General features: G+C 42.4%; 1 protein-coding gene across 2 annotated transcripts in view; it reads left to right on the top strand.

Moving 5' to 3' along the window:
* Nucleotides 1-16135, top strand: part of PTPN9 (protein tyrosine phosphatase non-receptor type 9) — a 78493-nt gene extending 62358 nt beyond the window's left edge. Inside the window, exons 8-13 of one of the 2 annotated variants that reach the window (XM_029238057.1) lie at nucleotides 1670-1763; nucleotides 6936-7002; nucleotides 12213-12291; nucleotides 13498-13648; nucleotides 14070-14277; nucleotides 15302-16135. In XM_029238057.1, coding sequence (XP_029093890.1) covers nucleotides 1670-1763; nucleotides 6936-7002; nucleotides 12213-12291; nucleotides 13498-13648; nucleotides 14070-14277; nucleotides 15302-15516 — 814 coding nt within the window. In that variant the 3' untranslated portion in view covers nucleotides 15517-16135. The remainder of the gene's footprint in view (nucleotides 1-1669; nucleotides 1764-6935; nucleotides 7003-12212; nucleotides 12292-13497; nucleotides 13649-14069; nucleotides 14278-15301) is intronic. The other variant, XM_029238058.1, reaches the window with a different exon arrangement.
* The last annotated feature ends 224 nt before the right edge of the window (nucleotides 16136-16359 follow it).

The raw sequence follows: 16359 nt of genomic DNA, 5'->3' as shown, positions 1-16359 counted from the left end.
TCTAATGATATTGAGCATCTTTTCATGTGCTTTTTTGCCGTCTGTATATTCTCTTTGTAAAATGTCTTATGCCCATTTTCTATTTGGATTTTTTTTTAAACTGTTGGGATTTGAGAGTTCTTTATATTCTAGGTACTGGTTCTTTGTTGGATACATGGTTTGCGAATATTTTCTTCCAGTCTGTAGCTTTTTTTTCATCCTTTTCTGGGTCTCTTGTGAAGCAGAAGTTGATTTTGATGAAGTTCCTTTAACAGTTATTCCGTGTACGGATCATGCTCTTGGTGTCAAGTCTAAGAACACATTGCCTAGCCCTAGAATCCAAAGATTTTTCTACGTTTTTTTTCCTAAAATTTTTATAGGTTTATGTTTTACATTTAATTTAAGTCTGTGATCCATTTTGAATGAACTTTTGTGTAAGGTGTAAGGTTTAGGTTGATGTTCAGATTTTTTTCCCTATAGGTATCTAATTACTCCAGCACTGTTGGTCGAAAAGAGTATTCCTTTTATTGAATTGTTCTTGGAACTTTGTAAAATATCAGCTGGGCTTATTTGTGTGGGAAGAAGGATTTTTTTTTTTTTTTTTAATCCACAGAGTACTCAAACTGTGTTTAATAAATTTATTTATTTTTGGCCGCGTTGGGTCTTCATTGCGGCACGCAGGCTTTCTCTAGTTGTGGCGAGTGGGGGCTATTCTTCGTTGTGGAGCGCAGGCTTCTCATTGTGGTGGCTTCTCTTGTTGTAGAGCATGGGCTCTGGGTGTGTGGGCTTCAGTAGTTGTGGCATGCGGGCTCAGTTGTTGTGGCTTGTGGGCTCTAGAGTGCAGGCTCAGTAGTTGTGGTGCACAGGCTTAGTTGCTCTGTGGTATGTGGGATCTTCCTGGACCAGAGCTCGAACCCGTGTCCCCTGCATTGGCAGGTGGATTCTTTTTTTTTTTTTTACGGTACGCGGGCCTCTCACTGTTGTGGCCTCTCCCGTTGCGGAGCACAGGCTCCGGACGTGCAGGCTCAGCAGCCATGGCTCACGGGCCCAGCCGCTCCGCGGCATGTGGGATCTTCCCAGACCAGGGCACAAACTCGTGTCCCCTGCATTGGCAGGCGGACTCTCAACCACTGCGGCACCAGGGAAGCCCGGCAGGTGGATTCTTAACCCTGGTGCCACCAGGGAAGTCTGGGAATTTTTTTTTTTAAATATGAGAAAGAACAGAGCATAATGTGACAAACAACTATTTCCTATCACCGCATTAGTACTGACAGTTTTTAGCATTTTGTTGGATTTGCTTCATCTTTTTTATTGTATAAAAGAATTAACTGTAAAGTTGAAATCCTTGTAATCCTCACCATCAGTTCTCCTCATTCCCCAGAAGCAGTTACTAGTATGAATGTGGTATGTTTCCTACCAGATCATTTTGTTTATACTGTTACATATACATTCATACCTATGAACAATATAGGGTATTACTTTATATGTGTGGTCTTTATAAGTTTTTTTTTGCTTTTAATCAATATGTATGCAAATGATTTTTTCGAAACCAAATAGTACCAAAAAAAAAAAGTTATGAATGACAACAATCTCCTGACTTGGCGCTCAGTTCCACTTGCATTGTCATCCATTTTCAACTCTTGTAGCTGTTTTTTTTTTTCTTTATTTTAGTTTGTTTCATTTCCTTCAGGTCTCCAGGAAACCTAGAGAAGAACCGCTATGGGGATGTACCCTGCCTGGACCAAACTAGAGTGAAGCTGACAAAACGAAGCGGCCACGCTCAGGTAGAAAGATAAATGCCATCCTTTTAGGAGCACTGAGGGAAATTTAAGCCTCTTCCAAAGTGAAGCTTACTAATACTGTAGTAGAAAGAACATGGACTCTAAGCCAGAGAGAGAAGGTTTGAGTTTTATTTTTTTAAACTATATATATATATATATATGTATATATATATATACATATATATATATATTTTAATTAATTTATTTATTTTTGGCTACGTTGGGTCTTCGTTGTCGCGCGTGGGCTTTCTCTAGTTGCGGCAAGCAGGGGCTGCTCTGTTGCGGTGCATGGGCTTCTCATTGCGGTGGCTTATCTTCTTGCAGAGCAGGGGCTCTAGGTGCGCGGGCTTCAGTAGTTGTGGCACGAGGGCTCAGTAGTTGTGGCTCGCGGGCTTAGTTGCTCTGCGGCATGTGGGATCTTCCTGGACCAGGGCTGGAACCCATGTCCCCTGCATTGGCAGGCGGATTCTTAACCACCATGCCACCAGAGCAGCCTCAAGGTTTTAGTTTTAGACTACATACTAGTTATTAACATATACAAGTCCCTATGTGCCCATCTCACAGTACTAAGTAGAAATTAAATGAAATATTTTATGTACATGCTGATAGCACAAAGTTTGGCATATTACTGTAGGTGCTCGATAAATGTTCAATTATTTCGCCTTTTACTCCTAATAAAGTCATAGTCATGTCATCCACCATACTGGTGAGTGTATATGCGTCAATACCAGGCGACTCTCGTTATAAGTGACCTCTAGGACTTCCCTGGTGGTCCAGTGATTAAGACTCCATGCTCCCAATGCAGGGGGTCTGGGTTTGATCCCTGGTCGGGGAACTAGATCCTGCATGCCGCAACTAAGACCCAGGGCAACCAAATAAATAAATATTAAAAAAAAAAGAAAGAAAGAAATCCAACTCTTAAAAAAAAAAGTGACCTCTGATTTTTCCATCTAGAAGATCTGACAAAAATTTTGGACAACTAGTGTATACATAAATATATAGGGATAGGGATAAATTGGTCAGGTGCCTCTATTATTTAATGTATTAATTTGATCATATCTGTGCATATTAAAAATCACATGTACTTAGTGGAGATATTTAGTGAAAAGTTATTCAAACTTTATACATACACCTTTAATCAGTTTCTTTGTCCTCATTTGAGCTACTTTTTGAGTCAATCGAACAGTTTTCCAGAACACATCATTTTTATTTCCTTTTTTAAGTGCCTGGTATTGTCACTGGAAAGTTTATTCTAAGTCAGAAAAGTCTATTAGCATAACATTAGCACATTTTTTTCTTTTCATTCATCCTGTATCTCATGCATCCTCTGTAGCACTATCATTTACTTATTCCTTTTTAAAGTCCTCTTTATTATAACTTGTTTACAGCAGCATCCAACACTTAAGAATTTTGAGGTCAACAATTAAATAGGTGTTACATTTCTTCTTTTTCCTTCCGATACAACAGTTCTGTCTGGTGACCTCTGTACGCATCAAAAAACAGCATTGATTGAGGTTGCGTTCACTATTTAAAAGGAGTTTAAATAGTGCCCCTTAACATGACACAGTATAGGGACTTGTTATATCCCCCCTTTTTTCTGGAGGATAATTCTTAGGAACATCATTGCCTTATATTTGGGTATGTATGGTACATGAGTTAGTACCCTGGGATCATGGTTTTAGTCTCTTTTGACCCTAGTGTTTCAAGCACATAAACTGAATTCATAATCCTGTCTAGGATCCTTAGAGAGGGTTTACCTGCAGTGGCATTAGCTAAGAGTCTGGCTGACTGAAGGCAAATTCACCAGTATTATTAAGATCATCTTAGTTGAGTTGGGGCTCTGGAGTCAGAGATAATCTGAATGTATGTCTTGTTGACTACTCTGTCTTCAAGACCTAGGACAGTGCCTGGCATGTATCAGACATTCAGTAAATTATTTGTGAATGAATGAGTGAATCCCAATGTACCAGGAGACTATTCTAGTCATTCTGTAATTAATCTGAAGTTCGTCGCTTGAGTTATAGTCCCTCTCATTACTACAAATATTGGTATAGCCTTTATTTCCACAATAAGTGGAGGATTCAGGTTTATTAGTGAATTGTTCAACAGATTTCACCTGGAATTACAAAGCCCTTAGTCCAGTTTCAGTTGAACCTGGCCCATAACATAATGTGCATGCTGTGTTTCTTCCTACTATTTCAGTTTGCCCCTAAGTCTATACTTTATCTCTGAGGTCATTTTCAGTTTTTAATATGTAATGATTCTTCTGAAATTGCTGATTTTAATTCCCAGTGCTCTCAGAGGCAAGGATGCTAAGAGCTGGTATCCTTAGTTATAAAGAAATGTCTCCTTTAAATAGGTGGCATTTCTTTTCAAAGCATGAAGGTAGCTCCAAGAGTAACAGCTCATATATTACTTATATAATATGTTGATTGGCATGTACCAGGTAAATCCTTTGTACTTTTCTATGCCTTCTCACCTGGGTCCTGCAGTGTATACCATTTGAATGTGCCAGGCTGAACAGAGGATGGGCTTTGGCTGACTATGGGTGGGCCCTGGATTGAGAAGCCTGGTTGGGGTGAGTGAGACTTTTAGCTTTCTGGGTCTGCTGCAGATGATCCATTAGCTCAGTGAAGGTGTCCAAGTCAGGGTAGAACACTAGTAGTATGAGGTCAATACCAGTTGCTGTGGGAGAAGAACAGAGCAGGAAACTCTTGAATAAATAATTAGTGGGAGGATAAGTTGGTAGACTGACTATCTAATGGACATATATCCAAATAGCATGGGTTTGACCATGAGATGGAGATTTTTTTTTTTTTTTTTGGCCGAGCCGTGTAGCTTGCAGGATCTTAGTTCCCCGACCAGGGATTGAACCCGGGCCTACGGCAGTGAAAGCACCAAGTCCTAACCACTGGACCGCCAGGGAACTCCCTGGAGATGTTTTCTTAGGGTGGCTGTGTGGTACTGACAGTTCAGACTGTCCTCCAAGTGTTGGAACCCAGTGGAGAAAGGGTTGATGGGGAGTCATTCCCATCTCTCTAGAGTGGAGTGGAGTATGGATTTTCCCTAGTTTGCTGTTGAAACTTTTTTACTTTTGTCCTCCTGTAACCCTCCATATCCTATTTAATTTCCCTGATGGCTAATGATGTAAATAAGACCGAGGACATTGGGAGGTGGGAAAAGGCCCGCAGAAGAGAGTGAGTCAGGAGCTATTCATTGAGACTCTTCTGAATGTGTGTGGCTTTTTGCTTTGTGTTAATTTAGGCAGTAATGCAGCCCGTTTGGCCCATACTGTTGATGGTCCTAGCTGTGAGGTATAGCTTTCTTCCTTCTCCAGTCACACTTTGCCTTTTGTGTGTCACAGCATGGACAGGTGTTCCCGCTTAGGTTGCTTGGCTTGCCTGCCTTTTGGTTTTGGTTCTGAGCTGTAGTGCTACAAGTCCTAATGAAGTCCTTTTTTGTAAATAACAGCTTTACTGAGATATAATCCACATACCAAACAGTTCACTCATTAAAAGTGTACAAGTCATTGGTTTTTAATATATTCTCAGAGTCATGCAATTATCACCACAATCAACTTTAGAACATTTTATCACCTAAAGAAGAAACTCGCCTTGGTAGTCACTCCCCATTTCCCCCAAACCCACCTACTTTTTGTCCACTCTTTTTGCCTATTGTGGACATTTCACATAGATAGAATCATACAATATATGGCCTTTTGTGTCTGGTTTCTCTCAGCGTGTTTTCAAGGTTCATACATGTTGTAGCATGTATCAGTATTTCACTCCTTTTTATTGCTAAATAATATTCCATTGTTTGGATATATGCCACATTTTATTTACCCATTCATTAGTTGATAAACAATTGAGTTGTTTCCATTTTTTGGCTATTATGAATGATGCTGCTGTGAATATTTGTTTATGAGGTTTTTTTGTTTACATCTGTGTCTTCATTTCCCTTGGGAGTGGAATTGCTGGGTCACATGGTAGCTCTGTGTTTAACCTTTTGAGGAAGTGCCAGACGGTTTTCCAAAGTGACTATACCATTTTACATTACCACTAGCAGTGTATGAGGGTTCCAGTTTCTCTACATCTTTGCCAATATTTGTTATTATATTTTACCTGTAGCCATTCTAGTGAGTGTGAAGTGGTATCTCAGTGTGGTTTTGATTTGCATTTCCCTGATGACTAATGATGTTGAGCAACTTTTCACGTTGCTCATTGGCCATTTATATATCATCTTGGAAAAATGGCTATTCTGATTCTTTGCCCATTTTAAAACTGAGTTGTCTTTTTACTATTTATTTGTGGGAGTTCTTTATATAGTCTAGATACAAATCCCTTATCAAATGTGTGCATTCTGTGGGTGGTTATTTCGCTTTCTTTCTTTTTTAAAAAAATATTTATTTATTTATTTATTTTGGCTGCACTGGGTCTTAGTTGTGACATGTGGGATCTTTAGTTGCTGCATGCATATGGGATCTAGTTCCCTGACCAGGGATTGAACCCAGGCTCCCTGCATTGGGAGCGCAGAGTCTCAGCCACTGGACCACCTGGGAAATCCCCTGTTTTTTCACTTTCTTGATGGTGTCCTTTGAAGCACAAAAGTTTTCAGTTTTAATGTAGTTCAATTTATCTGTTTTTTCTTTTGTTGCTTGTGCTTTTGGTGTCATATCTAAGGAGGCTTTGCCTAACCCAAGGTCACAAATATTTAATCCTATGTTTTCTTCTAAGAGTTTTATAGTTTTAGCTCTTACATTAGGTCTGTGATCCATTTGGAGTTAGGTTTTTTGTTTGTTTGTTTTTGTTTTTTGGGGGCTTTTTTTGGCCTCGCTGTGCGGCTTGCAGAATCTTAGTTCCATGACCAGGGAGTGAACACAGACCATAGCAGTGAAAGCACTGAGTCCTAACCACTGGACCGCCGGGGAATTTCCTGGAGTTAGTTTTTGTATATGATGTGAGGAAGGGGTAAGCTTCATTTTTTCTGCATGTGGATATCCACTTGTCCCAGTAACATTTGTGGAAGTGAGGTTTTGAATTGGTCCTTTCACTCCTCATTTTCTGCGTGACAAAAAGAGAAAATTCATACCTTGAGTTTTATTTACTTAGTACATCATTTTCCTACCCAAATGGTATATCCCACACAGCTGCAACAATATTTCCTTTTTATCATTAGACAGATTACATCAATGCCAGTTTCATGGATGGCTACAAACAGAAGAATGCTTACATTGGGACACAAGGTAAGTAGTCTGCCCCTCACAAATTGGTTTTGTGTCATCTACCTGTGATTGTTGGCATCAGATGATAGCATAATTTTTAAAGGAAATGGTAGCTTGAGGTGATGTTGCAGCCACTAGATCCTGGCCTTTCATAAAGATTGAGGGTTATTGAGGAAGGCAGATGAGAGGTGTAGAGTTTCTGTACCAGATGTGCCTGGAAACTCACTGCATAGAGATAAACTAGAGATTTGAACACACAACATTACTACAAGTTTTTGGACTGTGTCTTAGTGTTGCCAACCCAAGGGAATGGGACATCAGAGTTCACTGGGCAGTGAGATGCTCTTTATGTCAAGTAGGACATAAAGGAATGGCAATGGAACTTCCCAGAGATTGAGTTCAGTCTATGAATGGGTGTTGCTGGCTTAAGAGGCTTTTGCTGGTCCCTGTACCATCACAGAGCACGCCAGCAGTCTCTGACATGGATAGTCTTTGCTAGGTCTGACAGTGAAGTATTGGGCGCTCTAGGAGGATTTCAGATGGAGCCTCTGTTAATATTCTTGTGGGCCCTAGTACTACTCCTGACCTGTTTTTTGCCATCTCAAGGAGAATACCAGGTTTTCTTCAAAGAGGGTGGTGAGAAATCACAACATAGGAGGACATGACAGGCCATCATATGGAATTAAGGCCCTTTGACCATTGTGGAATATGGCCAGCAAGAGATCTGGCGGATACCTCCTTAACCAAGTGATCACACTTAACATCACCAATAATGGACAAATAGATATTATATGCCTCCTGTTGTGGTATAGTGAGAACTACACAACATAACCTGTGTTGTATGTTGCCAGTTTTTTGGGGTTTTTTAAATAAATTTATTTATTTTTTAAAATTTTGGCTGCGTTGGGTCTTTGTTGCTGCGTGCAGGCTTTCTCTAGTTGCAGCTAGTGGGGGATACTCTTCATTGTGGAGCACAGGCTCTACACGCGCGGGCTTTAGTTGTGGCATGTGGGCTCAGTAGCTGTGGCTCGTGGGCTATAGAGCGCAGGCTCCATAGCTGTGGCGCCCGGGCTTAGTTGCTCCGCAGCATGTGGGATCTTCCCAGACCAGAGCTTGAACCCGTGTCCCCTGCATTGGCAGGCAGATTCTTAACTACTGTGCCACCAGGGAAGTCCTGTTGCCAGTTTTTAAGTCTGAATCTAATAATGAGAGACAAACCTGACAAATCCAGATTGTGGAACATACTAGAGACCTGGGTTAGACTTTTCAAAGTTAATGCCATGGGGGAAAAAGAAAGACAGGGAACTGTTCTGGATTAAAGGAGACTAAAGAGACATTGCTAACCAAAGGCAGTGTGTCATCCATACTTGCAAACTCAATTTGGAGAAAAATTTGTTAAGGACAAACTATTGGGACAGTTGGAGACTGTGTATTAGATAATATTATTGTATTAATGTTTAATTGCTGCGGTGTGATAATGGTATTGTTCTACAGGAGAATACGTGTTCAAGTATTTAGGAGTGAAATGTCATGATGTCTGAAACTTAAATAGTTCAGTAAAAGAGAAAATATGTGTTGTGTATATATAGAGAAGCAGGCTTTGCAAAACGATAGCCAATTGGTCTGATGGTCACAGATTTATTGTTTGTCCCTTAGGAGGGACTACTCTCTCCAACAAGTCCTTTCAAGACCCTAGGAACAAATAAGAGAACTATCAGGAAAGATTTTGGACAGGTATAGATTAGGATGTGATCTGCCTGAGAGTAGGACTTTGTTGAGGAGGATGACCGTGGCATGGATGGGCTTATGGAGGGTAAGGATTGACTCTAAGGGTCTCAGAATGCTCCTCTCTCCAGGTTTAGAAGGCAAGGGCACTTCTTAGAGTTGCTAGTTCTGCAGAATCCAGGGATTGAATCCTTTAGGCTGGCTCTGAAGGCCCTGTGCAGGAGAAGAAGCTCATCCAGGAGTATGAGAAAGAGGATTTCTTGAGTTAAACACTGATCATCTTCAGAAGGCATCAGCACTCTGTTAGGACTGGAAAATGGGATCCTGTGATGTTGAGAAGGCTGGTTTGGTTTGTCTGGTTAACCTTCTTGGCTGTGTTCAGTATTCTGATTTTTATTCATAATATTTCTAATAATATCTGTCATTTATTGAAAGTATCTATTATATATTAGATATATAATCACCATCTAATTATAGACACTCTGCAAGGAAGGTTTATTAATCCACGAACAAACAAGCCCAAAGAGATTAGGTGACCTTGGGTCACACAGCTAGTAAGTGACACAGACAGGATTGGGCACATGTCTGTTTGATTCAAAAGTCCTTGCAAGCCAGGTTAGTGGATTGTTTCATCCATGTCAGCATAAACTGCTGACTTTATTTCTTCGCAGAAGTCTACTGTTAAAGAGTCTAACCTGGGAAGTGTAACTTTCCCTTCTAAATCTTTTATGCCTTTCAGGAAATTATGACCCTTCTCCGTCTAGCCTTGAGTCTAAGTGGTATTATCAGGTGCTCTGATTGGCAACACCAATTTTGCCAGTGGTTTGAATGTGGAAAATAAAGTATATGAGAGCTGCTGTGATGCAGTATAGTGCGATGTGAACACGGCTAAGAGTCAGAGGTGGGGAAAGGGTTTTTTTATTATCTTCTTGACATGCATGCTATGGTAATGCCATGTCCATTGTAGAAAATGAAGATGAAAATCACTCATAACCCAGAGACCCAGAGAAAATGTTAACATTTTGCAGCATCTCCTTCTAAACCTCATTCTGTGCATACAAATAGATATGGACATATAAACTATCTAACAAAATGGGCTTTTCTGTACATTATCTCTTTTTTCTGTTGATGGTTGTCTTGTGGATACCTTTCCATAGCAAAAATACAAATCTTATAATATCACCTTTATGGACTACTTAAATTTGGGGGTATGCCATAATTTAACATCCTCTCTTGTTAGACATTTAGCTTGTTTCCAAGACTTCACATGCTCCTGGCAGTGTCCACTTCTGCAAAGAGGGAATTCTAGTATCATAAAATGGTAGTGCTTCCTAAGAGACTTCAGCAAAAATGGTAGTGCAATTAGCAGATTTCCATGACAAAATCAGCCCTTGGTAGTGCCCTGCTTCCCTGAAAGCAAAGGAGAAAAAAGCACTGGGGAAGTACAAGGAATTATCCTCGGTTGTTACTCACTTGATTGAAAGGGAGTTACTGGCTCACAGGCATCTTCAGCGTTCCTGCTGAGTGCCCAGCCCTGTACAGATTCTAACTCTAAAAGCAGTAGTTGATGACATAGCCCTTGCCCTCAGCACCATGTTTGCCTGAGATATGATTACTTCTCACAAAGTAAAATGACTGATGTAAGACCATATACATTAAATGGTTAAGATGTTTTGATCCAGATGTGCCATCAAGAGCTGAGATGAGAGGAAGCCCTACAAGGAATGTGGTGTTGGGGCTTCCCTGGTGGCACAGTGGTTAAGAATCTGCCTGCCAACGCAGGGGACACGGGTTTGAGCCCTGGTCCGGGAAGATCCCACATGCCACGGAGCAGCTAAGCCCGTGAGCCACAGCTACTGAGCCCATGCACCACAACTACTGAAGCCTGCGCGCCTAGAGCCCGTGCTCTGCAACAAGAGAAGCCACCGCAATGAGAAGCCCACGCACCACAATGAGAAGCCCACGCACCGCAACGAAGAGTAGCCCCCATGTGCAGCAATGAAGACCCAACACAGCCATAAATAAATAAATAAATAAATAAATTTTTTAAAAAAAGGAATGTGGTGTTAAGAGAAAGCTTTAAGGAAGAGGCAGCACTTGAAAATGGGTAGAGTGTTGATCATTTTGCAGTGTATAGAAATATCGAAAAACATACAAATCCCTATATGTTGTACACCGGGAACTAACATAGTGTTGTAGGCCAATTATACTTCGAAAACAAACTCATAGAAAAAGAGATCATATTTATGGTTACCAGGGGTTGGGGAGAGGGGGAAATTGGATGAAGGCAGTCAGAAGGTACAAATTTATTGATATAAGCTGAATAAGTACTAGGGATGTAATGTGCAGTGTGATAAATATAATTAACACTGCTGTGTGTTATACATGAAAGCTGTTAAGAAAGTAGAACCTAAGAGTTCTCATCACAAGGAAAAAAGTTTTTTTTTTCTTTTAAATTTTGTAATTATATGAGATGATGGATGTTCACTAAACTTATTGTGGTAATCATTTCATGACATAAATAAGTCAAATCATTATGCTCTCTATACCTTAAACTTATACAGTGCTGTTTGCCAATTATAGCTCAATAAAACCGGAAGAAACAAAAAAACAGAAAATGGGTAGAAAGTCCAATGGCAATGGAGGTGAGAGAATGTGAACAAAGGAATAGAGGCAGAAGTGCGCTTGTGTGTCTATATTGTGATGAAGCAATTTTTTAGAAAGATTAAACTGGCAAGGGTATCCAGAATAGACTGGAAGAAAAATTCCTATTCAGAAAAGTAAACCAAGATGGTACTACAGGAACTCAGACAAAAGATGATATGGTCTTTGTGGCAGTGAATTTCGGCAGGAAGACCAGGATAGGGGCAAAAGGGTAAAAACCAAAAACATTCCAAAGGCAAAAAAAATCTAGGACTTGGTGTCTGTTTCTGGGAGATGAAAGAAATGGGTAAGTCAGAGTTGACTCCAACTTTTTGAGACTGAGTCATTTAAGAATGCCAGTACTGTTAACAGAGTTGAGAAAGTAGAGAGAGAAAGCTAATTTTGAAGGAAGAGACTGAATTGCAAACATGCGGGGTCTGAGGAGATGGATGAGGCGACATGGAAGGGGAATGGTTTAGTAGGCAACTGGTGATTATAAGGCTTAGGTGAGGTGAAAGCAGCTAGAGACATGTGCACAGTTGACACTCTCAGTCTGGATGTGATAGCTGAAGCCCTGTTGATGAGGCTCTAAGAGGATATGTAGCAATGCTTCTCAAACTGTAGCCTACCTACAATTTTACCTGGGAATCTTGTTAAAATGCAGATTGTGCATTTCTAATCCTCTCCCATACGATGCTGGTGCTGCTTGCCCAAGGACCACCCTGAATAGCAGGGATATAGTCAAAAAGGCAGGGAGCCAGCGTATGTGCTTTGGAGTTAGTAGTTGGGAAAAAACAGAAGAGCCTAAGAAGGAAAGAAGAGCTTCCCAGGGTCACGTTCCTTGTCTTCTACTTTCATTGTAGGCCCTTTGGAGAATACCTATCGTGATTTCTGGCTCATGGTATGGGAGCAAAAAGTCTTGGTGATTGTCATGACCACCCGGTGAGTTCATCCCTTTTCTACCCATTGCACTTCGCCCCCTCCCCCGTCCCCAAGCATGCGTGATTCTAGAGGGGAGTTTAGCTCTTAGAAACAATGAGGATTAGGAAAGCCATGGCAAAGAATTTGAGATGTCTTAGCTTTTTTCTTAGCTGACCCAGAGTTAACAGAGCCAGGGTATGGTGGAGATTGATAGATCTAACTTGTCAAAGCTTTAATCCATGGCTCTGGTGACCCTGTGCCAGTTACAGCCTATCCTGAGGTCCTGGCCTTAACTACTAGAGGAAGCATTGGGAAACATGGAGCGATTTACTTTTAGCCTGCTCCCTACTTCCAAAGGTCAGCCGTCTTCCTGGCTTCTGAATTACCAGTTCCCCTTAGTTCTCCCTTTCCTTGCTACTTTTGACGATTCTTCTTCTTGTTCATATTTCCACCTGTAGGAGAACTTGAAAAAAAGAGATGTGAAACATAATAGGTCAGGCAGGAAGCTCCTGACGAAAGGAATATTTTTGAAATTTTGGTGTATGTATCTGCCAGAACTTTAGGAATTAATATTTCATGAGTATCATCATTATCATTATGATAATTATAACCCATTTCACATGAGGAGAAAAAAATTAATGAGAATGTTTGCTCAGGTCCCTTCCTCATGGCACTGTTACAAGCCACCTTTGATTTGGAGTGGAAGAAGTACCACCTTGGAGTACTTTGGAGCCACTGGAAGAGTAGTGAGGTGGACTTTAGGCCTTTACATAAACCTGTTGGCATCCCAGGAACTGTGCCTTTCCCACTCCTCTATCAGCCAAGGGCTCTCACTGGGGAAGAGAATGAACAGTAACTGAGATATAGGGCAGGGAGTTTGACCTGGCCCACCATATTTTCTCTGTCCAGGTGGACTGTCTTTCTTTGTCCACCCAGTATTTATGTCAGATATGTGAGTAGTACCAAGAGGTATCAGGAAAGGGACCAAATGGATGTCTAGTGCTCAATAAATGTCCACTGAATGAGTACATGCAGAAAATTTAGCTGTTGTTACATCTGTTTAGATTGAAGGTTTCCTTTTTCTGCCAAGAAGCAAGGGGATAGATTAGACAGAAGCAATGCAAGAGATGACATTTCTGCCTAAGGGTACAGCAGGTCATGGGTAGAGCAGAGTTATTGCTGTGGAGAAGAAGGATGGAAGGCTTATCTTTCTCTGTGTGTCTTCAGCTTTGAGGAGGGCGGCAGGAGAAAGTGTGGCCAATACTGGCCTTTAGAAAAAGACTCTCGGATCCGATTTGGCTTCCTCACAGTGACCAATCTAGGCGTGGAGAATATGAACCATTATAAGAAAACAACGCTAGAAATTCACAACACAGAGGTAAATTTTATTTTCTCACTCTTTTGAAGCTGGGGGAAAACCTTTACTGTAAAGAAAATCTCCAAAGGGAATAGGCAGGATTCCAGGGAGCTTATAAGTTACTTCCATTCTTCTGGAAACAGGATCAGGATATTCGACTCAGAGCCAGAATAGCCATATTGTCTCAACACAACAGTGGCATTACTTAGGAATGAAACTTTTTATAACATAAGAAATCTGGATCATATAATATAGGAATTCTGCCCTCTCCAGGCATTTAATCTTTCCTTTGCGTTCATAGAGAAGCAATTGTGGAGAAAGTTGAGGGTGATAGGAACCTTGGTGATAGCAATTCCAGAGGGTTGAGAATCTGGAAAAGCCAAAGGTAGTCAGAGGCAAGGAGAAATGACCTCATTAACTTTTGCTTCTTTTTTCATCCAAGGAACGGCAGAAACGCCACGTGACCCACTTTCAGTTCCTGAGCTGGCCAGATTATGGTGTCCCTTCCTCGGCAGCTTCCCTTATTGATTTCTTGAGAGCCGTCAGGAACCAGCAAAGGCTGGCCGTCAGCAGCATGGGAGCACGCTCCAAAGGGCAGTGCCCTGAGCCACCCATTGTGGTCCATTGCAGTGCAGGCATTGGCAGGACAGGTAATGCACCTGATGCAGCTCTTGGAGCATCCAGAGGCACTAAGGGTGGGGGAGGAATAACAAAGCTCTTAGTTGCCAGAATGTGCGTATTTGATCCATTGGTGGTGAATTACCATGAAAAATTCCTCTTTAATGTCCTTTTAGTATCCCTAGTGTTAGGTGTACTGGCCAGAATATATACTTCACAAGCCAAGTCCTCTAGGGGTTTGATGCTTTATACATCCCATCAGCATGATTATCTTCTGATCCCATCACGGTCACCTGGGTGTCCCAGAGAGCTTCAGCTGGGCTGTTGCTTTCTTCCCATACCCTTCCCTGGGGAGATTTCTACCCTGGACCGTGCTCTCCATTCTGGAACCAGTTAGCAGCTTTTGCCTTAAGCGGATGTACATTGCAGGGACTGTTGGCCTTCTAGTTCAGAGGTCCCTTTGGGAGAAAGGAAGAATAGGTTTGTGATAGGTCTCTGTGGAGAAGTTGTGGATTCTGAAAATTAGGGCCCAGGTGTGGGAGTGCTGTCATTCTATCTGTCTGGGATTGAAGCAAGAAGTCCCTCTGGGGCTTCCCTGGTGGCGCAGTGGTTGAGAGTCCGCCTGCCGATGCAGGGGACATGGGTTCGTGCCCCGGTCCGGGAAGATCCTACATGCCGCGGAGCGGCTGGGCCCGTGAGCCATGGCCGCTGAGCCTGCGCGTCCGGAGCCTGTGCTCCGCAACGGGAGAGGCCACAACAGTGAGAGGCCCGCGTACCGCAAAAAAAGAAAAAAAGAAGTCCCTCTGTCACCTTCCCACCTACTCTTCCTATTACCCCCATATATGTCCTGAGAGACAAGAGGCCTTCTCATTTCTCTGGCCTTCAACACTCCCTGTGACCTCCTCCTTGAGCCCTTTCAGGCCTAAGGCCAACTGGCCTCCTGCCATGAGGCACCTTGCCATTGAATTCATTCATCCAATCCTGCCTGGGTAATTTGGTAGAGGGAGGGAAAGAGGAGAGGTAGATCAGGTATGACCACTTCCTTCCTTCCTTCAGGTACCTTCTGTTCATTGGACATCTGCCTGGCACAGCTGGAGGAGCTTGGCACCCTAAATGTGTTCCAGACGGTGTCCCGCATGAGGACCCAGAGGGCCTTCAGCATCCAGACCCCTGAGCAGTACTATTTCTGCTACAAGGCAATCCTGGAGTTTGCAGAGAGGGAGGGCATGGTGCCCTCCAGCCACAACCTCCTGGCAATGGAGGGTCAGTAACTGTCCCACGAGCCTCCTATCTGCTGCCCAGACTTCCTTAAACTACCCTGGACACCGCTGAGCCTATAGGTTGCCATCAGTTACACTGAAGCCATGGACCAACCTCTTTCTCGTGTCTCCCGGCGCACGCGTGCACGCAAGGCAGCCTTTCCCTTTGGCTAGATAGATGTGGTGACATTGCCACTAGAAAGGGCCAGCAGCAATGTGTTCTTAATTCCTAGCACCTGCTATCGAACTGTGCCTTATTAAAACCAAATTGTGGCTATCGATTTTTGCCAGGGGCCCCGAGGTAAGTGGGGAAGGAACCTCCCTCCCCCCTTTCCCAATGCCATTCTCCTTCTCAAGGTCTCTTTCCATTCCTTCCCTTTGCTAGGATTTCATGGGGAGGTTTGGTGAGCATCCACCTCCTTCCCAGAGAGCTTGACCAAGTTACATATTCTAGAGAACGTCCTGAGTGCCAAGCACGTTTATACCTAGGGCGTGTATTCCAGTCTTTTCTGTCATTCTCTGTGTGTGCGTGTGTGTATGTGCACTTATGTGTATGAGTCCATACGTACGTGTGTATATAATATATACTGTATGTGATAATATGGTCGTATTCTATAAATACATATACACAGAGATACTCCTTGTAGAAGTTCCTGGGGCTTCTTGTTGCAGTTCAGGACTCCTCGCTTTTTGGATCCTACTGTTTATCCTGGACGAGCTGGGGTTGGGGATCATGTTGCCTGTTGTCAGACCGCAGAGTGGTGGAAGAGGACACACACACATCCACTCTCCATGCTCCTGCCACAGGCCCTCATCCTTATATAATGACTTATCTCTCTCCAGGATGCTGCCTGT

The sequence above is a fragment of the Monodon monoceros genome, unplaced genomic scaffold (genome assembly GCF_005190385.1).
Source record: "Monodon monoceros isolate NGI ecotype Baffin Bay Population unplaced genomic scaffold, NGI_Narwhal_1 Super_Scaffold_21, whole genome shotgun sequence".
Lineage (NCBI taxonomy): Eukaryota > Metazoa > Chordata > Mammalia > Artiodactyla > Monodontidae > Monodon > Monodon monoceros.
This window is presented reverse-complemented; position numbering and strand designations above follow the sequence as displayed.